The sequence below is a fragment of the Myotis yumanensis genome, unplaced genomic scaffold (assembly GCF_028538775.1).
Source record: "Myotis yumanensis isolate MYYU_CA2020_CCGP unplaced genomic scaffold, mMyoYum1.0.hap1 SCAF_3, whole genome shotgun sequence".
Classification (NCBI taxonomy): domain Eukaryota; kingdom Metazoa; phylum Chordata; class Mammalia; order Chiroptera; family Vespertilionidae; genus Myotis; species Myotis yumanensis.
Genome location: NW_027223754.1, coordinates 96,676,271 through 96,703,793, shown reverse-complemented (window position 1 = coordinate 96,703,793; position 27,523 = coordinate 96,676,271). Strand labels below are relative to the sequence as shown.

The 27,523-nt window shown below is 39.4% G+C and overlaps 1 protein-coding gene across 1 annotated transcript in view; it reads right to left on the bottom strand.

Annotated features, from left to right (window-relative positions):
• Window positions 1–1,852: 1,852 nt before the first annotated feature.
• The window catches only part of KL (klotho), a 47,585-nt gene continuing 21,914 nt past the window's right edge, over window positions 1,853–27,523 (bottom strand). The window contains exons 2-5 of the mRNA XM_070407496.1: window positions 14,659–15,169; window positions 13,166–13,434; window positions 3,739–4,840; window positions 1,853–3,213 (exon numbers count right to left, since the gene is read on the bottom strand). Coding sequence (XP_070263597.1) covers window positions 2,876–3,213; window positions 3,739–4,840; window positions 13,166–13,434; window positions 14,659–15,169 — 2,220 coding nt within the window. The 3' untranslated portion in view covers window positions 1,853–2,875. The remainder of the gene's footprint in view (window positions 3,214–3,738; window positions 4,841–13,165; window positions 13,435–14,658; window positions 15,170–27,523) is intronic.

Sequence of the window (27,523 nt, the reverse complement as noted above, 5' to 3'; positions counted from 1 at the left end):
GAATGACTGGCCACTATGACACACACTGACCACCAGGGAGCAGATGCTCAATGCAGGAGCTGCCCCCTGGTGGTCAGTGCACTCCCACAGGGGGAGCTCTGCTCAGCCACAAGCCAGGCTGATGGCTGCCAGCACAGCAGTGGTGGCGGGAGCCTCTCCCACTTCCTCAGCAGTGCTAAGGATGTCCAACTGCAGCTTAGGCCTGCTCCCCGCTTGCAAGTGGACATCCCCTGAGGCTCCCAGGCTGCCAGAGGGTTGTTTGACTGCCAGCTTAGGCCCGATCCCAAGGGGGGCAGGCCTAAGCCAGCAGGTGGACATCCCCCAAGGGGTCCCAGACTGTGAGAGGGCACAGGCCGGGCTGAGGGACCCCCCCACCCGAGTGCACAAATTTTTGTGCACCGGGCCTCTAGTATGTATATATGTATAAATGGGTAGGCAAAAGTAGGTTTACAGTTGTTTGTAACTCAAAAGAATGTCATCATAACTGTAAACCTATGTTTGCCCATCCCTGTATATGGCATTGTGAAAAGTACAGAATTCCCAAGAGTAGAGCCTCAATAGAAGGAGTGTAATGCTCTGAGATGCTGCTTAAGAAATGAGCATGATCTGAGAGGCTCTTCTCTCCTTTCAGGCTGGCAGTGAGCCATGGACCTCCCACTAAGGGTCTATAGTGACTCAAAATTAGCATGATGCTGTCATTGTCACTCAGTTGAATGATTTTGAAATGTCGTTTCTCCTCAGTACTTTGGTGTCTGTTTGTCATTTTCAGCTCTTCTCCTATTTTGCTTTCTCAGTGTCTGAAATTATCTCTCAGCTCAACCACAGAGATTAACCTGGGGCACTCTCCCCAGCCTACGTTGCAGTTTGCTCCTCTTTCTGTCAGGCTTATTTCCTCACCACTCCAATTGTGTTCTATGTGGTTTAGACAACTCAAAAAATTTTTTTAAAGAAATTTATCTAGCAACTGGTCATATGGTTCAGAAAGAAGGTAAAGTTATAGGTCAGTTTATTATAATCCATTATCAAATAACTGTAGTGCAGGACCATGCAGTTCACCTGGGATTGGTCACCCAGATACTGTAATTACTTCTCTATACACTCAAAAAAAATGCTTGTAGCAAAAAATAATTTTTAAGTAACATCCATTATTTAACAGTAATTAACAATAAGAAACTAGTTCAATAAATAGGAATAGTTAAATAAGTTGTGATAAATTTATATAGTGGAATTACTCTATGACTATTAAAATAGGGTGCTTTTGAAGATAAATGACAAAGAAAATGCACACAATAAAAATTAATAAAGATATATAATTTACAATATGATGTGACTCTAAATATGCACTTTTTTACATATGGTTTCTGTGGTTTTTTACAATGAATATATATTACTCTTCTAATCAGAAAAATACATACATAAATAAACTATGATTCTCTAGTTTCCAATTTTAATAAGTACAATTTTTAAAAGATTAACTCAAAAGCTTACCTTTCAATGAAAAAAATCATACCACCCCTAAAGATGATACATAATACAATACAATATTTCTTATCCATTGTATTACTGTGTCAGCAAAATTAGTTATGCCTGATATGATGTTGGTTCATCTTGCCTAGCACAATGTTGGCTCATCTATAAAATAAACATTAAGATCACCTACAACTCTAGTGTAATAGATTTTCCTGCCTGAAAATCAGCAAAACTTATTTAAAGGGCATTAGAGGATAAGACTTAACCCTTTCTGGAAATCAGTAGCATAGTTCAGTGTAAAAATTCAAAGCACAACTAATTCAAAGTTAGTTCCACAGAAGTAGCAGCAAAATAAATAAATAAATAAACTAGACTTCAACAATCACAAAAGAAAAATTTCCAGTGTTATCAGACCAAATGCTTTTGAATCTATTAATACTTAAAACTCAACTCAGAGAAATTATGGCACATTTTAAATAGCAGAAAGTGAAGTCATTCTTCACAGGATGAATTATTATTTTGTTTTTATTCTCTCAAGAAAGGTCACCTCATTCATTTCAAGGTCTGTTCTAAAATGAAAGGGTTTATAATAAAATTAATCATAATGTTGCTCATAATACGTACTTTTTACTCCTTCCCTCCTCCTGGAGCTACTGCAGTATAATGCACTTCACAATCGATTTATGCTTCCTGAAGAGCCCAACATTTCATGAGTCATGTTTATTTTTCTGCAAGCATTCAGTAAAAGTCTCCTATGACACAAAGCCTTCAAGGACCCAGGGTTTAGAGAACGCCTTGAAAGTCACATAGAAATATAAAGTTCTGTAATTTGCTCTGGCAAGTATCTCATTAACCATATATGTAAATTAACAGCATTTGACAGAAACACTGCTTTTTAAATAACTGTTCCAGCCACAGGCCTTTTGTCATCTCTCCTATATGCTATCATCTTCTTGACAGAGACCATTGGGGATATCATGGTAGCTGGAAGATGGTTACTTGGGGCTTAATTTTGTATTCTAACACTTGCAATTATTACTTTAAGTAAACATTATATTTAAGAATGGGCACAGATAAAAATAGCCTAACTTGTCATTAAATTTCTATAAAAATATTACAGAATGGATGTCATATCTCATGCTTTTGTTACACAGTGTATTGTAGAAATGATGTCTGTTTTTTTAATCACCCCTCAAAGAGAATCAAGTCCAGGCACTATTCACATTATTCACGATTTTATAATCATCTATGCTTATTTGAAAACCTTTGTCATATGCCACAGAAAGGTTTTGTAGAAATAAGTGTATGAAATCTATAGCTTCACAACACTGACAAGTGCAAATGGTTAACAACTAATGTGTGTGCATAATTATTTCAAAATAATTGAATAGGAAAATGTTCAGGACTATTTGTAATTTCCCCTGCCTTTCTTAGAGTAGTGAAAAATAAGAGAAAGAGAAATAATTAAAGCAAAAAGTAGAAAAGCTATGAAAGCTAATAAAGTCTTTCGGGTATGAAAAAAGCTGCACTCGGTGCACAGGGTGAATTCTTCTGGACAAAATCTCCCCAGAGTTTCAGCACCTGGGAAGCCATTGTTGTCAATTATTTTCCTATAATGTTGCATGGATGGTTTGGGTTCAAACTGATTGGCAGCATAACGATAGAGGCCAAACTTTGGAGCTGTGCGATCATTAAATGAAAACACAAAGTAGCCACAAAGGTTGATCCCATCCAATATGTAGGCTGGAAAAACAAAAGGACAAGAGAATAGTTAATAAAATGTTTTGCACATAACCCTTTACTTTTACATGGCCTTGGTGCCTCAGGAGAAATGTCAATACATTTATTAAAACTTCAGACTAAATTGTATTTAATCAGAAAAGTCTTCTTTTATAAAAAGACAAATAGACAAATACCAAGACAAAGTATAAACTACATTTAACATAGTAGGTTTTACATAATGAAACCTACTCTGAGGTACTTGAGTTAATCTTCACATACATGAAGCAGATTAGACTGCTGTGAGGCCATCTGAGGATGGAGGACAGTATGGTCCATGCTTTTATAGGCTCAGAGTAAATTGTAAGCCACTTTTAGCTAAACTTCTTTATCTCTGGGGAAAATACTAACTCTTGGTGGGACTTTTTCAGTGTGGCAAGAAATGGACAGTGCTTCTCTCTGAAGGTGACTGTGTATTTGAGAATTTCTAACAGGCATCATGCCTTTGAGTAACAAAACCTTCAAGAGACAGTTTTCAGGAGGCCTTACCTTTCAGAGCTTCATTTACATAATTCTGCATATAGTACACCCTCAATTTGTCTTGGCCTGCTTGCAGATCATCATCAATGCCATTGGAGATTATATACATGGGGAGGTCTCCATATTTCAACTTTAACCAACTCAGGACCTTGCGTAAGCCCCAGGGCACTACTGCTACCTGACTGGGGGAGTTGAGCCATGTGATGTCTGTCATTTCTTGCACTTCCAGATAATCGTTATATTTTATTGGATCTTCTTTTTCCCAGTCTACAAGGATGGTGGTGTAATGGCTTACAGCCAAAAAGTCAAAGGAACCCTGTATGAGCTTTTTTTCATCTTCAGTGAAATAAGGTAGAAGGAAATTGTTTCTATGATTCAGCCAGTCCCTCATCACACGTGGATAATCCCCAGAACCAAAAATGGGCTCGGCCAGCCAGCCAATGTCAAATTCCAAAACTCTCTCTGCCACTTCTTTGTCCTTTGGGGAAAAAGGGCAGGCTGGTTCTATCCAGTCAGCCTGCAAAGCTATGGATATTTTTCCTTTCTGAGAGCGTCTAAACTTCTCATCATACAAGCGCCAAGCCAGGGCGTGGGCTTTCAGCAGGTTGTGCCCTGCACTGTAGGTCATGTTCCGCGTGTACGGCTCATTCATGGTGATCCAAAACTTGACGTGGGAGCCAAGATCTTTAAAGCACAACCTAGCATACTCCGCAAAAGCCAGGGCCGTCTGGGGATTCTCCCAGGCGCCCTGCTTGGCCAGAGGCTCCGGCAGACCTTGGTGCGGGAACACAGGTCGCCACAGGGCCACAACTGGGGTTATGTTGGCATGCAGGAGTTCACTGGCAACACAGCGATAGTAGTGCAGGACCGTGTGGTTCACCTGGGATTGGTCACCTAAAGGCAGGATCAGGGCCCAGTCCAGCGAGAAGTGGAAATGTGTCACACGCATTTCCTGGAGTAGGGCGATCTGGAGCCTGATGACAGTAAAGTCGACACAATAAGGTTTCCTCCTCTTGGTCACAAGGCCGTCCACCTTAATGAGCCTCTTACTGTGGTGGACATCCCACAAGTAAACGTTCGGGTCGGTAAACTGAGACAAAGTGGTGTCAACCTAGGAGGAGCAGAGGGAGCAAAGTCTATGACTTCAGCTGGACAGGCCTAGAAAAGGAATTCAATGCAATTCTTTCAAGGAAGTTAGCTAGCAAGATGAGCAAAAGTAATAACCTTTCTAGCTGAAAATTGAAATGATTTTTCATAAATAGTGAGTTTCTGAAGAAAAAAATACCCCACTTTCTTTTTTACACATTTGTTTTACCTGTAGTTCTCTTTATTTAAACCCATAGTTTAATATTTTTAACAAATCTGAAATTTTTTACTTACTTCAGATAACAAACAGTAGTAGTGATTCTCACACATGTCTGATCTGTGTTAAGCAAGCAGAATATTTTTGGACATTTTTCTTTTAATATAAGAAATCACTATGGTGATGAGACTTACAAAAATGTTTAATGAAAAAGATAAAGCTTAAAATCTAAGTGAGTTAGAGTCAAAAAATTGAAATGACATTTAAAAATTATATTGTGCTTTTAAAAATCACATTCTACACAGATTTGCTCTCAGAAGAGGAGGTACTAAATAAGCTTAACTGTAGCCTTTTGTTAGCTTTGGAGTTGATGACAGAATTTAACAAATTCAATCTGACTGGTGGTAGAAAGCGACAAAGAATATGGACATAAGAAACAATATTGCCATTCATCCATAATGGAATATTTTAACATAGTTTAAAATTTTTTCCTAATTGTTTTTCTATGATGATCATGACAATATGGTTCTCAACATCTGACATCAAAGCTTCCAAAATGAAAACAGGTATTCAGGACATTGAAAATTGTAAACTCATGACAAAATCCTCCCTCCACATGCAAACCATGAAGGGAATGCAAACTGAAAGTGCACCCCAAACCCACTGCCTACACCTGTTTTCTCTTGCAAATAGTCTCCTTAGAAAAGGTTACTTTGGTTTGACCCTTTGTATAAAAGCAGGGGTCAGACAAACTCCCGTTTTGAACCTCTAGTAGAGATTTCCTTAAAGTTTTATGGGGCTGTTGCAAATGAGCTGCTGTTTCACTGGAGGGGTCGGTGCTGTGTTCCTAAAGGAAAATAATAAAAAACCACATGTCAGAGGGAAATTGCGTTTTCTGGAGGATTGTCCCTTGTAGGTCACCCACACATGCATTTCCCCTAGTACTGTGGGAATGCTGTCAGAAGTATTTTCCTCTGTGCTGTACCCACCAATCATGTTTCCTTGGCTTTGCAAGAGATAATATTTGCATGCTCTTTTGAAGTGAAAGTGTTCATAGTTAGAAAGAATTTTTGGATTATTTTTATAGAACTCTGAGTTGACTAAATTTGTATCTTTTTTTTTTTTTTAATTTTTCGCTAAAAGTATTACAAAGTGTATTACATAAGTGTCCTTTTTTCCCCCCCGCCCTTGACAGACCCCTGCTAAATTTGTATCTTTTCTACCATAATTGTTCCAAAACACCAGCTTTTATTCAGCCCATTTGAAAACAAAATAGAGACTAAAGTATACATCTTGGGGGTAGAGGAATTTATTTCTTAAAAATACAGGATATTTATGGAGGCTGCTGGAGACCCAGGCAGTTGCTCTGTCAGAGACAGCAAGAGCACCACTGTCTATAGATTCTTCTAAATTCTTCCCGACCATGCCAGGGCAGGTTCCTTCTTGAACCCTGCCCATTGTACTAACTGTTGGAACTTAGTCCAAGTTCCTCCTTTATCTTCTGTTCACTAGTTACAGGTGTTGGGTCCAAGCCCCTCTGCCTGGGGTTGAGTCTTCTTGCACACTGGGTCTTAGACAGAGAAGCCATGAGAGGTTGTGTGTATATAAGAATGAGTCTTTATTGCAGAAGCCAGTGGCCATATAGCCATTAACCAACAGAGTCCTTTACAGCAGTCCTATACAGGCAGGCAGCCATACACCAGCTGGTGAACAGATACGTCTTTCCCACAAAAGCAGCATTAGTCTCTATACCCACAGCTATTTATCTGAGCAGCTGAATGCTGCCTCTAAACCCACCACCTTACAACGTAGTGGTATCTGAGCTCTCCCTTAGAGCTATAGCCTTAGTAGCCTCTCCAGCCTCTCTGGCTCAGTAGCTTCTCCTTTCTCCCCTGCCCAGCACACTGGCTGGTCTCTGTGGCCTCACATAGTACCTCTAAGCTTCTTTCTCAGCACACTGGCTGGTAAAGTTAGTAGCTATATCTGAGCTCTCTATGAGCTCTTAGCCTTACATCAGAGCAGTACCAGCTCTCAGCTCTGTCTGAGTTTTCAGCTCCATCTGAGCTCTCTAGCCTCCCCCCCACACACACACACTCCCCAGCCTACTCTCTAGCAGACTAGCTGGTCAGTAATCTGTATATTACTCCAGAGACAAAGAAGGCTAGTTGCCAATAATGACATCATCATTTGGGTTATAGAAGGGCGCAGAATACAGTGAGATCGCTGTGGCCTTACAGCTATGTTCAGAGTGGCCTTGGCCATTCGGCATACTATCAACAAGGCCTTTCACACTCTAAGTGGCCTTGGCTGTCTGAGGACTCTGGTGTGGTTCTCACATGGTCTTAAAGGGCTGGTGCACAAACTTACACAATTACACTCCCTCTGAGCTCCAATGCTTGGACAGCAGCTTGGGGGGATCCAGGGACATATGGTAAGGAACCGGATTGTCTGGCATCAGAGCAAGACCTTGTGGGGTGGCTTTCTCCCAGACAGGGGTGCTTACAGCAATCATTGTTCCTATGCTGAGACCTCACCCATTGCAGAGCTGACTGGCAGGCACCATAGCTAAGTCTCCATCAACCGGGCTCACACTATTCGCTTTGCCATGAGGAGTCCCTGAGACTCTGCCCCATCCAATTTTCAGCCCCAACCAAACTGTTTGAAGTGGCTTTTCCATATGAATGACCTGTCCTAGCTCAGGCTTCCCTAAAATCTCTCAAACAAGAAGCAGCTGGCATCAGCAAGACCCAACACAAGCAACAGCCTACCTTGCTTCACAGCTTGGCCTTGCCTGAGCACTTCCAAGCCCAACACAAGTAGCAGCCATCTTCAGATCCCTCTGTAGCTCCTGCCGAGTGGACCCAGGTAGTAACTGATTTTTCACCTCCCTGGAGGCCCCAAGGCTAGTGCACCCAGTGAGCAGCTTCAGAAAATACCAGATGATAACTCTACACATCCACAAGTGATACACTCAAAGGGCAGACTCAGTGAGCACCAAAGCCCCACTGAAGCAAGTCCTGCTCCATAAGGGTGTCTCCTACACAGCAACTCTTCCACTGTAGTTGCAACTGAACCTCAAAGCAAATTGGCCTGGATGTTAAATCCTCCGAGTGATGCCAACAGCAATCAAGGCTCAACTACAATAGGATAGTGCACACAGTTCACATAGGAGTGCACCTAGAGCTCCTCATGTGACTGGGGAGGCTGAGCCACTGGGCCCTACAGGACACCTACTACACAAGTCCACTCTACCAATTCCAGGAGATAAAGCAGCTCTACCTAATACATAGAAACAAACATAGAGAAGCAGCCACAATATGGAGACAAAGAAACATGTCACAAATGAAAGAACAGAAAAAACTAAAAGAACTAAATGAAATGGAAGCAAACAAACTACTAATACAGAGTTCAAAACAATAGTTATAAGGTTGCTCAAGGATCTTAATGGGAGCTTCAAGGTACTTAGTGAGACTTTCAAGGATCTTACTGAAAATTCCAAAGACATGAAAAAGGAACAAACAGAAAATAAGCATACACTAACTAAAATAAAGAATAATTTATAGGAATTCAACAGTAGAAGATTCCAAGAATAAAATCAACAATTTGGAATATGAGGAAACAAAAAACACCCAATCAGAACATCAAAAAGAAAAAATTATCCAAAAAATATGAAGATAGTGTAAGGAACCTCTGGGACAACTTCAAGTGTACCAACATTCGCATTATGAGGGTGCCAGAAGGAAAAGAGAGAGAGCAAGACATTGAAAATATATTTGTAGAAATAATTACAGAAACCTTCCTCTATCTGGTGAAAGAAATAGACTTACAAGTGCAGGAAGCACAAAGAGTCCCAAACAAGAGGAACCCAAAGAGGCCCACACCAACACACATTATGATTTAAATGACAAAGAGAATATCTTAAAAGGAGCAAGAGAAAATCGGTTAGTTACCTACAAGGGAGTGCCCATAGGACTGATTTCTCAACAGAAACTTTGCAGGCCAGAAGGGAATGTCAAGAAATATTCAAAGTATACCCAGCAAAGCTATCATTTAGAATTGAAGGTCAGATAAAGAGCTTCATATATAAGAAAAAGCTAAAGGAGTTCATCACCACTAAACCAGTATTACATAAAATGTTGAAGGTTATTCTTTAAGAAGAGGAAGAGGAGCCGTAACCGGTTTGGCTCAGTGGATAGAGCATCGGCCTGCGGACTGAAAGGTCTCAGGTTCGATTCCGGTCAAGGGCATGTACCTTGGTTGCAGGCACATCCCCAGTAGGGCGTGTGCAGGAGGCAGATGATCGATGTTTCTCTCTCATCGATGTTTCTAACTCTCTATCCCGCTCCTTTCCTCTCTGTAAAAATAAAAATAAAAAAATTTAATAAAATACATTAAAAAAAAAGAGGAAGAGGAAGAAGAAACTATGAACAATAAAATGGCAATAAATATCTATCAACAATTGAATCTAAAAATCAAAATAAATGAATAAGAATTTTAATGAACAAAATAAAATGATCAATAAAATAGAACCAGAGGCATGGAAACATGGAACAGACTGATTAATCTCAGAGGAAATTGGGGTGGGTGGGAAAATATTAACCAAAGAACTTACATGCATATATGCATTGCCTATGGACACAGGTAATAGGGTGTAAAAGCCTAGGGTGGGGTGGAAACCAAGTGGAGGAGGGCAATAAGGACTTAAAAGGGGGTCATCTATATTACTCTCAACAATAAAGATAGATTTAAAATAAGTAAGTAAGTAAGTAAATAAATAAATAAATAAATAAAATACAGAACATTTAGAAACAATAAAATTTAGGCACAATTATATCTAATCTCCTTTAAATTAGTTGACTTATCCTATATAATAAAAGCATAGTATGCAAATTGTCCCCTCCACCAGGAGTTCTTCTGGGAGTTCGACCAGGGTGTGGGGCTGGCTGAGGGAATGGAGGGAGGCCCCAGGTGGTAGTGGTGGCAGGTGGCCAGGGGAAGGGAAAGAGTACCCAGCCAGCAGCTGCTAGGGCCCTACCAGTGCATGAATTTCATGCACTGGGCTTCTAGTTTCTTAATAAAAAATGAAATGAAGCTGAATCAGAAGGAATAGGTATACAGTATGTATTTCATATGTTATGAAAGAAACTTTCTTCTAACATAACCACTGCTAAAGAAGCCATATATTCCCAGAATGTAGCATGTTCCATACCTAATTCACTATGAGAATTAGTAGTTGTGAAAAATTTGGTCCAAACAATGACAATCCATGTGAATAAGCCTAAGGTCAGATTTCAGACAGGTTATGTGCTTAATGATTTTTTAAGTTTTTCAAGTAAAATGTATGCCTCATTAATATTAGGATTTTGAAATGCTAGACAGGAGGAAAAGATAAATTTCAATGGTTTAAAAGTCACTTCTCAGGACTTTAATATAATGTAGTAAAAGGATAGAGTAAATTCAAACACTCCCACATTCCTCTGAACTGCCTTAACAAAAACCTTATTTTACTTTGTCAATTAAGAAGCCAGCTTGGGAATGGCACTACCAAAATAATGTATAGCTCATGGTGAAAAGCAAAAAAATAAAATAGCAATTGCAGCTTTTTTCCACTAAAGAGCTTTTGGAGTTCAAGTTCACCATGGTGTTGAAAGTGACTTAATTTTTTGTTTGGCTGATTCTGCATAGGAGAGTACTGGGGAGCTCTGCTAGGTGGAGGAGTAGGGACCCTGAGCTAATGACCTGAGAAGAAAGGTCCATGGCTGATGAGTGTCTGGCATTAGACCAAATTCTAAAACAAGTGCTTCTAGGAGTAGAAAAAGGGGTTCTCTCCTCATCTCCATTCCTCCTCACTGCCATGCTTGTTGCAGCTGATCAGATGTTTCTCTTCCCTTTTGAGGAAATAAGATATATTCTTAAGACTTTGTCACTCCTTACCAGTCCCCAAGGCAAACACAGCCCTTGGGTGGGGAATGAGCAGAGTGAAAGGGCTCCCAATGTCTCTGAGCTCACACTGTCTGCACAGAGATGCTGGTGGAGACATCTCTCCACAAAAGACTGAACTGAGAATTACCTGCCCAGGCTCAGGCTACCATCTGAGATCTGAGAGGAGCATGAGCCCTTAATGACAAGGGATGCAGGGCCCAGTAGTGAGCGAGGCAAAGCAGGAGGTCAAGAGATGGAACAAGGGCCAGGGACCATATCACCCAGCCCCATTATTAAAGGGGAGGAAGGAAAGACTGTGAGTCTACCTTCCTTTCTTGTCCTTTTCCCTCTCTCCTTCTATCTCACTTCCACCACTCCTGTCCCTTAACACCTAACTTAAACTCCACTGTTTATCCACCTTGCAGGAGGGGAATTAGAATAGGGAGGTTGCAAATATCAGTGGGCTGAGATAGGAGAGAGGAAAGAGGCTGGAAAACACCCCACTGAGTGGGTGGAGCTGAGAAGATTTGCTATTTTGCTTCTGATATCCTTGCTAACCTGTAAGGAAGGAATTTATCACTGAGACTGCCCCTAAAACTAATGGGAGGTCTGAAAAAGACATAAGAGTAATACAAACCAGGAAAAAAAAGTATTAAGTATAGGGTTGATATATTTTCTTATAAATAAAAGATTATAATTTGATATTTGCAAGAAAAGAGCAACCCATTTCAACTAGAAGGACTTTCCTCAGATCCAAACATTCTTCCAAATACTTTTAAACTGAAGGGTAATAGAACATGCTGCCCCAAAATATGCCCCTTTGGTGTATTGATTATTTTGAGCTGCAGGCACTTGAAAAACATCAAATGCAAGGAGAGACTTCCTCAGCACTCCCTTTATCTGCCTGAAGATGGATCCTCCAACAGGAACTGAAGGTCATAAATCCCCTCCCCAGAGTTTCATCAACCAGGGAAGATTGACTCTTGTCACAGTAGAGACTAGAAGTCAACAACATACTCAGACAAACTTTGTCACAAACTATCATAGTTCTCATCTATTCTTATAAGGGCCCAGTTATGTTTTCTAAAAATCATTTACTCTCCCTTAAGAGACCTATATCCCCACTCCCCTTTCCCTATTAACATGGTATTTAAGCCTGAATTCTAAGCCACCCCTGGAGTTATTCATTTTTCACTGAGTATCTCCCATGTAGTATATATGAGGTATACATGTTAATAAAATTCTGTTTGTTCTTCTCTTGTTAATCTGACTTTTATTACAGGGTTCTCAGCTAAGAACTCAGAAGAGTAGAGAAAAAGTTAATGTTCCTCCCCTACAGAACCAATGAATTGGCTAGAAGCATTCAACATGCTTAATCCCATTGCTGTGGATACTAAACTTTGTCTATTTTCATACTCTACTCTCTGCATATGTTATATTATTTGTGTATCCATCATTTTCACTCAAGACTTCTTTCAAGGCAGGGATCATATCTTACTCATCTCATTGTATGCTCCCCTCAAACATAGTAGCATATGTACATATGCTAAGCATCCAATAAGTGCTTACTATTTAATTAAACTCCAGAAAACAAATTTCTTTAAAATTAAAAGAAAAATTAAATCTTAATTTTTTAATTTAAGGAAGTAAATTAAAGTATTTTAAAATTACAATAATATTGAAAACTAACTATATAGTATGTACTCAGTAAATATTGGTTGGCGATATGGAACTTACTTACCATCTCAATGACTATTGCTCAAAATGATTTTGAGCAAGGGTTTCCATTCTCTACATATTTCAGCAAGATTGTGGGATCCAAAGCTATATCTCAGTAGGGCTCTGCCTGCCTCATTTTTAGCAGCTTCACTGAGATATCAGATAATTTGGAGTTTGGTATTACATCTCATTTATGGAAGAACTCAACTGCTTTAAAAAGGTTTGAAAATTGCTGTGTTAAAAAAGAGTATTTTATCTTATCAGATCTTAAATATTATACGTTTTTTTTATTTGTTCCCCTTTAGGGGCTGATTTAAAGTGTAAGGCGACGCTAGGAAGATTTTTGGAAAGAAGGATGCAGCATTCCAAAAAATACTCTTACGGAGTTGTGTTTGGTCCAAAGAACAATGTGCATGACAATCTAATAAGGAGGTTCTACTTACTAGTGATAGGGCTTGTGAGACTGTTCATTGGTTTTGTCAACTAACTTACTTGAATGTAGTTGTCAACAATTCCCCAAGCAAAGTCACAGGGAAATGTGCCTTCTAGGGGTTGATTTTCAGGTAAAGGAGGGAAGCCGTTTTTCTCTATCAGCTGTTGGTAGAACAAAGCTGAAGACTTCGGCAACAACTTCTTATCCTGGCTCAAAAAGTCGACATAGAAGAGTCCACGCCTGATGCTGTAGCCTCTGTGCCACTCAAAGCCGTCCATGAGGGACCACGCTGTGTACCCAATGATGTTCACCCGGTCCAGCCTGATGGCTGCAAAGGGAAGAGAGAACAAGAGATTTGAGGGTTTTACTAAGTAACAAATAAGTTATGTAGTGTGCTCATTGTTTGGTAGAGCAATGACCTACAAAAGAATCTAATCAAACCTATATAACTCTAGAAATAAATGTCTTCACAAATAGGCTTATCTCCAATAAGGTTTTATTTGGATTTCTTTTATTTCCAGTGGGTGCTCTTCGGATGTTCCCCTTTCTATCCTAGGCACCTAACATTGTGCCTGATGCAATAAAATGAAGACAGTTTTTAAAAGCATGAACTACTTACTATTTTCTCCAGAAAATGTTGATATTCATATTTCTTTAAAAAGTGTTTCATTACAATAATAGATACAGAGGCAGAGCTGCCTCAAACTGATTGTCAAACTGCAGTGGGAAGGCCAGAGAGGGTTGGGGAGCAGAAGGGAGGGGAGTAAGAGATCAACCGAAGGACTTGTATGCATGCATATAAGCATAACTAATGGACATAAGACACTGGGGGGTAAGGGAGGGCAGGGGATTGTCAAGGGCGGGGGTTGGGGGAAGGACACATATGTAATACCCTTTGTAATACTTATTATAATATTTTTTAAAAAAAGAATAAAAAAAATAAAAAAATAAAATAAAAATAATAAAAAGTGTTTCATTCAGGCCCTAGCCAGTTTGGCTCAGGGATAGAGTGTCAGCCTGCAGACTGAAGGGTCCCAGGTTCAATTCTGATCAAGGGCACATGCCCAGGTTGCGGGCTTGATCCCTAGTAGGGGGTGTGCAGAGGCAGCTGATCAATGATTCTCTCTCATCATTGATGTTTCTATCTCTCTCTCCCTCTCCCTTCCTCTCTGAAATCAATTAAAAAATTTTTTTTAAGTGTTTCACTCAGTACAAGCAATAAGAACCCAAAAACATTTAAAGGGAGCTAGATACTCTGGGATTTACTTAATCCTTAATGTAATATAAAAATCTATAGTAGTAACTCTGAAAGTCAAGTAATTTTACACATTATAACCCAGTTTTTGATTTACAAAATGAGTTTAAAAATTATATAAGTTTCTTAAGGTCCCAAATGAGAAAGGTGTTACATAAATGTATTCTTATTATTGCCAAAATGAATTTCTATATTATGATTAAAAACTATAAATTCACATAGTTTATTACAGATCATCTTAAAGACTGTTTTACCAGTGGATTTTGGCAAGAATTAGAATTTTATCCTAAATCCTACCTTTTAAAGTTTCCATTATAAATGTTTTGAGGTAATACATATATTTGGCATCATCTCTCTTGGTGGTCCCTGAGACAAACCAGCTGTTTTCCACAATAAATATTTGAGGATGGTTATATTCAAGATCAATCCAGGAAAGCAATTGCCTTAGGCTGGGAGATTCTAATTGGCGGAACTTCATACGAGGGTCCAATAGTTGAAAACTCAAGGTTGGTCCAAAGGAAAGAGCAAAAAAGTCAGCTGTGCCTTTGATGAACTTTTTCTCAGGTTCAGTAAAAGCAGGCAGAAGAGATGAAAGATTATTCTTCATGCTTTCAGGATAGTCACCATCAATAAATATTGGTTTGGCAAACCAGCCTAGAACAAAGTCAAGAGATTTTTGACATTCTTTGATATTGTGGTCTGTCATTCTTCGAGGACTGATCCAGTGGGAACTTAGGGCAATGGACACCTGGCCCCCCTGAGTTGGACGGAAAGAAGTATTGTAGAGATGCCAGATTTTGGCATGAGCCTAAAAAGAAAAAGAAAAAAAAAAGATAAACTTATTTATGATTGTGAGGAGACATAAAATACATATTTGAATTCCCAATCCTAGTTGTATCTGTTTCTTATCAAACTTAACCTAATGACTAACTCCACAATGTAAAAGTCACCTGGAATCAGTAAATTACTTCAGAGGTAGGTCAGCCAACAGTGAGCTGCTACCCTGACTGGAATTATTCCCATTGTTTTACAGCAGCCAGAGGAAAAATGTGTATTTCTGGTATTGAATGTGTAGTTACTATTAATACTTTGAAAAATTAATGAAATAAAAATGTTATAATATCTTGCTGTTTAATTAACTTTGTATTTTGTACTTTTTAATTAATAGGCTTGGTGAAAAGAACCAATCCCAAAAATGTGATCAAACCAGAAATCTCTAAATAGGATTATATTTTTTTATCCTAAGAGACTGGGAGTTTTCAGGTTGACTCAAATTGTTGGAGTCAATTTTATATTATGTACCCATCTCTCAGAGCTAAACTTCTAACACATGTTCTCACAATCTTTGTTTTTCACTAAGAAGAATCAGTGCATAAATTAAAAGATCAACTCCAATATCTAACCTTAGCTCACCCACCAGAACTCCGGAACAGTGCTGACTTCCGGCAAGACCCAGCATTCAAGATACAAGCAAAAAAAACCACAAAAACAAAAAGACACACCAAAATACAGCTTTAGATCTAATGTCTGTAGTTAGTCAGCACTCAGCCTGGAGTTTCCTGCAGCAAAGAAATGGGCTTTGCTTCCATAATACCAACTTTATATTCCCATAAAATCTTATTGTCTTCGGATTTCTTATTTTAATTTGTTTCCTTTTTATTGATAAAGAATAGTGAGAATGATATGGGGTTTCCTACCTTACTTGAATTATGTTTCTCTTTACTTTTGAATTCCTCAAATTACTCTATTTTGCTAAAAATACAAGTGCTGTTTGTTTGTTTTTAATATATTTTATTGATTTTTTACAGAGAGGAAGAGAGGGGGATAGAGAGGTAGAAACATCAATGAGAGGGAAACATTGGTCAGCTGCCTCCTGCACACCTCCTACTGGGGATCTGCCCGCAACCAAGGTACATGCCCTTGACCGGAATCGAACCTGGGACCTTTCAGTCTGCAGGCCTACGCTCTATCCCCTGAGCCAAACCTGTTAGGGCAATACAAGTGCTGTTTATCAGCCTTTTACTCTCTTAGTATATCATCTTTAAAAACTTATTCTAACTCTGTTTGACCCAAATTCTCCAAAATGGTCATGCCAGTTTTCATTCTACTCTCTCTAGGCTCTTTCACTCAGTATGCCTAATATCCTCTTTATTTTTTTTGGAATAATCTTCTCCTGATTATTCCAGTGTGGGTGTCCAAGAATGGCATAATTACTATTCTTATGAGTTCAGCCAAACATTTCAGTGGACTAAAATAGTTTATGTTGAACTTTCATTTTTAGTGTCTTAGTAAATATCTATGTTTCATTTCATTGAATATATTTTTTGTGTGTGTGACCCGAAGCAGCTATCTATATGCTAAGAAGAAAATGGAGAATAAAATGTTGATCCAAATAATAGTGACATTTGTCCATGTGATTCAAAACCTGGAATTGTGCTATACTGCTGGCTTTCTGATGTCTCCTACCCTTTTCTGTCTTCCTCTGTTTTGACACCCAACTCTTCTTTCCCACTTGACAAGAAATCTCAGCCTGACATTTAACAGTTAAACAGAAAAGAAAGAGAGCCGTACACATTAGTACTCAGGGCTTCAGACCAGGGGACTTTATTAATTTGGCCCAATTGGAGGCCCAAGACAATTATGCCTTAAATTTTACATACTTCTACAGAATAAATGCTGTAATGGGTAGGGTGGGCATCAGGCAAGAGTGAGAGCAACCCAAGAACTTCCTAATCTGAGTGAGTTTTTCAGGCAGCTGAAGTGACAGTCATATAATAGAATCGTTTACAATCATGGACTACTACTCTAACCATAACTACTTTGACATGGCTCAGAGGGGGTTGGGCAAGAAAACAAAAGACCTGAGCTATATAGCAATACACATGTGATATTTGATGTCAGATAAAATTCCTGCTCCATCATGTTTAGCTATCTGTCTTTTACCACATTACTTAACCTGAGCAGGTGAGACTAACTTCCCTGTGTCTTTTATGGGGTTATTATGAGAATTAAATAGGATAATTTAAATAAAACACCTAATGCAAAGTTTGCATATGGTAGGGTCTCCATGAACATTTATTCCTTCTGTCCCTAAGGGATGCTCAAACCAAAAAGGAAGATGTTGAAGCTAAGGAAACACCCTCTGCTAAGGAATCATGTGATACAGTGACATGACCTGTGGTTTGGATTAGAAGAAACAGGTTTGGATCCCAAGTCCTCTATCCATGACCAGTGTGAGCTTTAGTTATTTCTCTGAAAAAATGGAAATAATGTCTATTCTCCTGTAGGAACATTGTGAGGATTAAAGGACACGATGCAAGTGAAAGCTTACATCAAGGTATTTATTATTTAGAAAGTATAAATTTGCAACATTGGAAGGTATGATGGTTAATTTATGTCAACTTGACTGGGATTAGGGAACCCCATACAGCTGGTAAAACATTTGTTGAGAGTTTAACTAAGCAACTCATGGTATTGCTGCCTCAGAACCCAGTTTCTTTAATCATGCAGTCTCAGGGACCTTAAACTGACACTGGACTCTTATAAAAGCACATGTCCTAGAAGGCGGCCTGCAGAGTCATAAGAAATTGAGTTCCTGATATGATTTTCCCAACAGCCTTTGTGATTGACAGTCTCTCCTTCCTCCCACTGCCTTTATGCCTTATGTACCTCTTATATAAGACTCTCATGGGGCTTACCAAAACCATCTTTTGCCAACATCAAAGCACTCTACCCACAAACCCTAATAAAGGCATGTGTCCCAAATTTATTCTCTCTCTCTCTCTCTCTCTCTCTCTGTCCTCTCTCCTCTCTCTCGTGCTCTGCCTTGACATCCCTGTATGGCCCCTGAGGCATGCCTTGTATGGCCTCCATAATCTGTGAGCAACAAACTTCTCTATATCAGTTTATCTTGTGCTGTTTCTCTTGTGCTCTGTTGTTAAACCCCAGCTTGCACCCTATGCTCCATTTAGCAAATGTTAATTTAACAAAACCATGGCAACATCATTTCTGGGTATGTCTGAGAGGGTATTTCTGGAAGAGATTAGCTTTTGAATTAGTAGACTAAGTGAAGAAGATCACCCTTACCTATGTGGCTGGGCATCATCCAATCAAGGCCTGAAAAGGCAAAGGAAGAATGAACTTGCTCTCTGATTAAACTAAGACATCCATCTTCTGCTATCCTTGGACATTGGCTCCTTTGGTCTTAGGCCTCCAGAAATGGACTGAAACTATACCACCAGCTTACCTGATCCTCCAGTTTCCAGACAGCAGATCATAGGACTTCTCAATCTCTATACATGTGATCCAATCCCTCATAATAAATCTATTTCTACATATCTATTTTTATCCTATTGATCTGTTTCTCTGGAGAACCCTAACTAATATAGTAAGCATCTTTGGTACCATTTAGCTTAACCACTTGCCCCATTCCAAACCCCCCAATGTATCTGTTATTTGATTGCTCTCTACAGCAACCCAAATTGCAGGTCACTCCATGTATGGCATCTTATCCAGGAAGTCCCCTCACTCCTTCCTATCCCACTTGCCATGCTGAGCTGCCTGGCCTTCCTCTGGATGCCCTCCAAGTCTTAGGCAAACTTATCTTACATCATTTATTGCAAAAATGATTTGCCTCCTAAGCCTGAGCTGAGCTCCCTAAGGAGTTCCCTCATTCTTTCCCTGGTACATGGAGGCCCCAGTGTCTGTTAAACTTAACCAAACTCTTCTCTTTAACTCCTCATGAGTTCAATTCATTTTCCAATGGTAGATTTGAATAATCAAATACTATGAGGTGTAGGAAGGTCACCATTTGGGATACTAGCAAGTAATGATGATTAATTGAGGAGGGTTATGTATGGTTTTGCATAGCCTTCTAATTATTCTTGGTATGGCTATCTTATAATATTTTTATCTTAAGATTGAAATTTAATAAAGCTATTGATATGGACTCAGGGAAATAATTAAGAGTATGAGCAAGAATGTTTATCTAAATGCTATTTCTAATAGCAAAATATTGAAACCAATTGAAATGTCCAATATTCAAATAAATTTATACCATCATATGCATGTTTTAATACATCTTAGTGTAACTAAAGAAATACAAGAAATGCTACTATTCATATATTGTAAATAATACAGAAGAATGTGAATTAATGTGTCACATATGTTCCTAAAATACTAACTGAACAAAATAGCAGTTTACAAAGTAATATTTAAAATTTTAATAGCATTTTTATTAAAGAAAAATATGTATGTAAAGATCCAGAGGATTTATAAATTGTTAAAAGAAGTTTTGTAGCAGGATTATTGATGGTATAATTCTTTTCATCTTGCTTATTTGTATATTTCTCATTTCCTAACATATATATGTATTGCTTTAGAAGTAAGAAAAAAAACTTAAAATTCAAAACAGAAAAATAGCTCATAGGAGTAGAATGGCAGACCATGCTTGAATTATCCATGATGATTATTTGAAAGCGGTGATGTAATTAAAATAAACCCTGCCTAACTGTTCTCTAACCTGCCCTATAGTCCCTGCCACAATCCTCTCAGAAACATTGAACCCTATGTGAAGTTCTGAGACCCTCAAGACTTCCATGCTTTTATAGGTTCAGCTCTCTCCTGTTTTACCTACTCCCAGACTCTCCAGCCTCACCCTCTTCAAAACTCAGCTCGTACATCACGGCCTCCAGAAAGTCTTCCCTGACATTTTCTCTCTACCTACCCTTTCTAACAGCTTTCTAAATGTCTATTCCTGTGTCTCCACATCTGGCCTCTATCAAAGATCTTAACCATCTTATGTCACATTTATTTTAGTGTCTAGATTTAGGTGTTTTGAGACATTGGCTAGGTCTTTTACCTCTCTATTTTCAGATTCGAGCAAAGTGTCTGGGGCAGAGTAAGTATTCAATAAACAGATATGGAAGAATGAAGACTGGCATTAAGAGCCAGATCAAAAAGCATGAGACAGAAGCAAACATTTTTCTGAGCCAGACCAGCAAAACTCTCATAAGAAACCTTGGTTGTATTTTATTTCTGAGATCTTAACGGGAATTTTCAGGCAGACATCATTTTTTAAAAAATCCTATATAATAAAAGCCTAATATGCTAAGTGTCTGGTCGTCCAGTTGTCAGTTCAACCAATCAAAGCCTAATATGCTAATGATATGCTAAGGTGCTTAACTACTCACTATGATGTGCACTGACCACCAGGGGGCAGATGCTCCAACTGGTAGGTTAGCTTGCTGCTGGGATCTGGCTGATTGGGACTGAGCGAGATGGGCCAGACATGCCCTGGAGCCCTCCCGCCGTCCCTCTCTGGCTGGCCAACTTCCTGCATCTGTCCCTGGCCCTGATCATGCACTGGTGGGGTCCCTCGGCCTGGCCTGTGCCCTCTCACAATCTGGGACCCCTCGAGGGATGTCAGAGAGCCAGTTTTGGCCCAATCCCGCAGGCCAGGCCGAGTGACCTCACTAGTGCATGAATTTGTGCACTGGGCCTCTAGTAAAATATAAGTAAGCAGGCATGATAGAACTCTAAGAATAATACTATATTGCCTCAAAATACACTAATGGCACATTTTGGTGTATAAAACACTCAATTATTAACTTTATTTCCAGTTCTTCTCCTCTCTCTGGAGGATTGGGGTGGAGCTGAAAATTCCAAGCTTCTAATTGTGGCCTGTTTTGTTTTGTTTTTTCTTGGTGACCCACTCCATCCCCATCCAGGAGTCATCCAGGGGTGCACAGAGAGTTGGCCTCATTAGAAAAAAAGATGCTTGTAGTGTTCCTATAGCTTAGATATTTACAATGGTTTTAGGAGCCCCATGTGAGGGATGAGACCAAGGACAAATATTAGAACAAGCGATGCTCTTAATATTTTTATCATTTATGGAATTACGAGGATTTTAGGAGCTCTGTGCCAGGCACTAGGGGCAAAGAAGTATATGTAGTTTTTATTATCTCACAATTACATCAATAGAATGAAGGGAGAGAAACCCCACATGATCATTGCATTTAATGCAGAAAAAGCATTTGAAGGAATCCAAAAGTCTTTCATGACAAAAATACTTTTAAAAACTAAGAGTAGAAGGCAATTTTCTTAATGTGAAAAGGGAAATTTTTGGAAAAATCCACAGCTAACATCTTACTCAATGGTGAAAGACTGAAAGCTTTCCTCCTAAAATAAGGATCAAGACAGGAAGTCTGAGAAACCAAGATGGCGGCATAGGTAAACACCGGAGTTTGCTGCCTCGAACAACCACTTCAAAAATACAACTAAAAGACCGAACGGACATCACCCAGAACCACAGGAAGGCTGGCTGAGGAGAGACTCTTCAACTAGAAGGAAAAACAACAGCATTACGAGGCTTAGAGGAGGCACAGTGTGGAAAATTTAAAGGTACGGTGGTGTGGCGGTGCGCGCGCAAAGCGGGCTGGTGGCTGAGGGCGCGGTTGTCGTTTTCAATCAGGAGTGAGTCTCAGACTCTGGGCTACAGATCCGGGCGAGTCTCTAGGGACCCAGACTCAAACAGGAGAAGCGGGACTGTCTGGCTACGGTCCCTCCGAGGTTTGCAGCGGTTGTGGGGACAGAGAGGCAGAGCCCCTGGAGACGGACTGAGAGCAGCCATAGCTGCTCCCTCCCCCCGCCCTGTTGAGCCCGCCCCGCCCAGGCCCTGCGCAGAGCCATTTGCCGATCGCCTCAGGCAAAGGCTGGACTAGCGCCTCCCCAGAGGACTGAAGTTTTCCACACAGCTGATTCCTACAGCCAGTCGGCCTTGTGGTCAAATCCCTCTAGTGTTAACTACAACAATTAAGGCTTGGCTAGAACAAGACTGCGCACAAAGACCACAAGGGGGTGCACCAAGAAAGCATAAAAGATGTGGAGACAAAAAAACATGACAGAAATGGAGGATATGGAGCTAAGAATCGCAATTTTGAGGGCTTGCTATAAACTTGAGCAGAGCCTCACAAAAACTAATGAGACCCTTGATGCTACGATAAAGAAATTAGAAAGTAAGCATACACGGACTGAAATAAAGAATATTATACCCAATAGCAGACCAGAGGAGCACAAGAATCAAACCAAAGATTTGACAAAAAACACCCAACTGGAAAAGCAAAATGAAAAAAGAATCCGAAAGTGTGAAGATAGTGTAAGGAGCCTCTGGGACAGTTTCAAGCGTACCAACATCAGAATAATAGGGGTGCCAGAAGATGAAAGACAGCAAGATATTGAAAACCTATTTCAAGAAATAATGGCAGAAAACTTCCCCCACCTGGTGAAAGAAATGGACTTACAAGTCCAGAAAGTGCAGAGAACCCCAAACAAAAGGAATCCAAAGAGGACCACACCAAGACACATCATAATTAAAATGCCAAGAGCAAAAGACAAAGAGAGAATCTTAAAAGGAGCAAGAGAAAGAGACTCAATTACCTACAAGGGAATACCCATACGACTGTCAGCTGATTTCTCAACAGAAACTTTGCAGGCCAGAAGGGAGTGGCAAGAAATATTCAAAGTGCTGAATACCAAGAACCTACAACCAAGATTACTTTATCCAGCAAAGCTATCATTCAGAATTGAAGGTCAGATAAAGAGCTTTACAGACAAGGAAAAGCTAAAGGAGTTCATCACCACTAAACCAGTATTATACAAAATACTGAAAGGTATCCTTTAAGAAGAGGAAGAAGAAAAAGGTAAAGATACAAATTGTGAACAACTAACATGCATCTATCAACAAGTGAATCTAAGAATCAAGTGAATAAATAATCTGATGTACAGAATGAACTGGTGATTATAATGAAACAGGGACATAGAAAGGGAATGGACTGACTATTCTTGGGGGGGGAAGGGGAATGGGAGATTCGGGAAGAGACTGGACAAAAATCGTGCACCTATGGATGAGGACAGTGGGTGGGGAGTGAGGGCGGAGGGTGGGGCGGGAACTGGAAGGAGGGGAGTTATGGGGGGGGGGGAAGAGGAACAAATGTAATCTGAACAATAAAAATTTAATAAAAAAAAAATTAAAAAAAAAAAAAAGACAGGAAGTCTGCTTTCACTATTGCTCTTCAGCAGTACATTGGAAATTCAGCCAGATCAATTAATCAAGAAGGAAAAAAAGGCTATCCAGGTCGGAAAAGAAGTAAACCTCTCTCGAGTCACAGAATACATGATCTTACATAAGGAAAATGCTAAATAATCCACACAAAAATAACTATTAGAGCTAATTAAAAAATTGCAGGGTACAATATCAATACTCAAAAATCCATTGTATTTCTAGACAATAACAATGAACAACCCAAAAAATATATAAATTAAATCAATATAATAGGTTCAAAAAATAAAACACTTAGGAATAAATTTAACCACTCTGACAACTTTTATTTTCATTGCCAGTGTAGTAAGGCAAATCAAAGAAATGAAAGGCATGTTGATTGGAAAGGAAAATAAATAATCATATTATTCATAGAAAGCATGATTGTCTATATAGAACTAATAAATGAATTTAACAAGTTATCAAAATATGTTAATAAGCAAAAATATTATTTTTATATATGCACAATAAACATTTGAAAAATAAATTGTAGATACAATACCACTTACAATAACAAACCATGAAATAACTAGGAACAAGTTAACAAAATAGTCAAAAATGTGCAAGACTGTTACAATGACATTTATAAAACATTAAGAAGATCTAAATAAATGAAGAGAGATACCATTTTTATGGATTAGAAGACTATATGTTGTTAAACTATTCATTTTCCCCCCAAATGATCTATAGATTCAATGCCATCACATCCAATATCTCAACAAATTTTTGTAGAAATTGGCAAGTTGATTGTAAATAAATATGATAATTCAAATGACAGAACAGTTAAAATAATTTGAAAAATGAAGAACAAATTGAAGCATTCACACTACCTGATTTCAAGATTTACTATAAAGCTATAATCCTATATAATAAAAGGGTAATATGCAAATAGGCCGAATGGCAGAACAACCGAACAACCAATCAAAGCATAATATGCTAATGATATGCTAAGGCTGCTCAACCACTCACTATGACATGCACTGACCACCAGGGGCAGACAGTTGACTGGTTGACCAGTCACTATGATGTGCACTGACCATCAGGGGGCAGATGCTCCAACCGGTAAGTTAGCTTGCTGCTGGGGTCCAGCTGATCGGGATTGAGAAAGATGAGCCGGACACACCCTGGAACCCTCCTATGGTCCCTCCCCAGCCCGATCGTGCACCGGTGGGGTCCCTCAGCCTGGTCTGTGCCCTCTCGCAATCTGGGACCCCTCGGGGGATGTCGGAGTGCTGGTTTCAGCCCGATCCTGTAGGCTACTCCCTTTGGGAGGGTGCCAGATGCAGGGCTCATGGCTGGTGAGCACTGCTGCAGCAGCGCCAACCTCACCCGATTGGGACTGATTGGGCGTGAGCCCATACAGGCACAGTGGGGCTGAGATGAGCGGAAGCAGCAGGTAGGAGCTGCAGGCAGTGTTGGACTGCGGGTTTTGGCCCGATTCCTGCAGGCCACCCAGAGGGACCCTACCCATGCACGAATTCATGCACCGGGCCTCTAGTAATCAATAGAGTGTAATACAGGCATAAGGATAGACAAATCGAGTTTTAAAAAAGAATAGAGAATTCAAAACTAAACCCATGGCCCAGTGATTTTCAACTAATGCACCAAAGCACTTGTATGGCAAAAGGAAAGCCTTTTCAATAAATGGTCCTGTATTTGGAAAATGTATGGGGGGAAAATGAACTCAACTTTATACCTTGCATAAAAATTAATTTGAAACAGATCACAGGTCCAAATGGAAAAACTAAAACTATTAAGCTTGTAGAACAAAACAGCCTTTTGATCATGGGGTAGGAAAACACTTCTTAAGACACAGAAAGCAAAATCCCTTACTTTTTGCTTTCCCTCTTGTCTTTGATTCTTTGCACCCTTCACAAGTCTATCACCATGCAATAATTTTTTTAAGTTTATGCAAATACAATCTCTATCTACACTAGTAAAGAGATACATGCAAATTGGTGTCACTCAGCTAAGCCCACCAGCCAATCAGAGCAACTATACAAATTAACCCAACAAAGATGGCGGTTAATTTGCATACTCAGGCACAGAGCGAAGACTGAAGGCTCCAGCCAGAGTGAAGACTGAAGACTGAACTGAAGAATGAAGACTGAAGAGGCTTCTCTGCTGCGGCCGGACCAAAGGCCTGGGTCCCGGGTGCTGGAGGAAAACCAGAGCCAGCAGCCAGGGGAAGGAAGGCCAATTGCGAGAATCTTTGTGCAACGGGCTTCTAGTATATAAAGAGGTAATATGCAAATTAGGCCAGGACACCATTACGCAGTGGTTCTCAACCTTCCTAATGTCTCGACCCTTTAATACAGTTCCTCATGTTGTGGTGACCCCAACCATAAAATTATTTTTGTTTCTACTTCATAACTGTAATTTTGCTACTGTTATGAATCATAATGTAAATATCTGATATGCAGGATGTATTTTCATTGTTACAAATTGAACATAATTAAAGCATAGTGATTAATCACAATAACAATATGTAATTATATAATGTGAAATATTTATTTCTAATTACAAATAAATGAAATTTTGTCTTGAAGCATGGTGTAGCATGGGTAACAGTCTTAATATAAAAACAGTAAACTACATTGCTACATTTTGCGACAGTATGCGTAAAAATCCAATATCAGTGCAAAGGTTGAGATTGCTTCTTTCTCACCAGATCAGAAATTCTCGGGGCAGTCTTTGCAAGAGCACAACGAAGATCACCTTCCACAACAAGTCTACTTCTGTATTTAGACTTGATAACCAACAAGCTGGAAAACCCTGTTTCACAAAGATATATTGTTGGAAATGGTAGACGAAGGTGCAACACATCTCAGACAGAACAGGATATGACTGCAGACACTTTATCCAGAATTTTGTAACTGGCATTGTAGAGAAATCAGTTCTCACTGCACCATTGTTAATAAGTTCAATGAACTCCTCTTGTGCTGTCTCAGGAACATCTTCAACTTTGACTGTGAATGGGCTTCTTCTGGCAAGTGCAAATGGGGTGTCAGGTAGATTTGGAAAGTACGATGAAATTTTGTCTGCAAGCATGTGCAAGTATTCTTTCACAGAAATTATCATTGTAATCCTTTTGTCTGGTTCAATGTCATGTTCTTCAAAAAAAGCAGATAAGGTAGGCAACATGTAAATTTTATTTTCATCCAATTTTTTTTGCCAAAGCTGAAGTTTCATTTGGAATGATCGGATCTTTTCAGACAAATTGAGGCATGTTGCATTTGGTCCTTGCAGTGATAAATTTAACTCATTTAAGATGGCAAAGATGTCAACCAAGTAAGCTATTTTCTGAAGTTCACTTTTATCGCTGAAAAGTGCTTCGAACTGTGGTCTTGCTTTCTGATTAAAAAACGTTTTGAGTTCATCACAAAGCTCAAAAACACGTTTTAAAGTTTTTCCTCTCGACAACCATCTCACTTCAGTGTGAAATAGCAGAGCATTGTTCAGCAAATCCAACTCATTGCACAGTTGCGAAAACAGCTGACTGTTTAAAGTGCTCACCTTTACAAAATTGACACAACTTATGACGCTTTTCATTACTTCTTGTAACTCTTGTGGCAGCATCTTCATTGCTAATATTTGCCGATGAATCATACAGTGAGTTCCGATGACTTTTGGTGACTCATTCAGTACCAAATGTTGAAATCCAAATTGACATCCTAGCATAGCTGGAGAACCATCTGTGCAAACACCACAAACCTTTTCCCAAGAGATCTTATGCTCTTTCAGAAATGAACCAACTGTGTCAAATACCTCACGTGCAGTAGTTGTTGTTTCAAGAGGTTTGCAAAAAAGAAACTCATCTTTAAAGTCACCATCATTAATATACCTCACGTAAACCAGTAACTGTGAACAGTTTGCAATGTCTGTAGATTCATCAAGCTGGATATTAAATATTGGAAGTGGAGCAGATTTAATTTCCTGGATTACCTGATCAAGAATATCAGCAGACATGTCATCTATTCTTCTGTGGACAGTGTCTTTAGAGAAGAAAATTACACTCAATTTCGTAACAAATTCATCTCCGATCATAACTCGAACAATATCTTT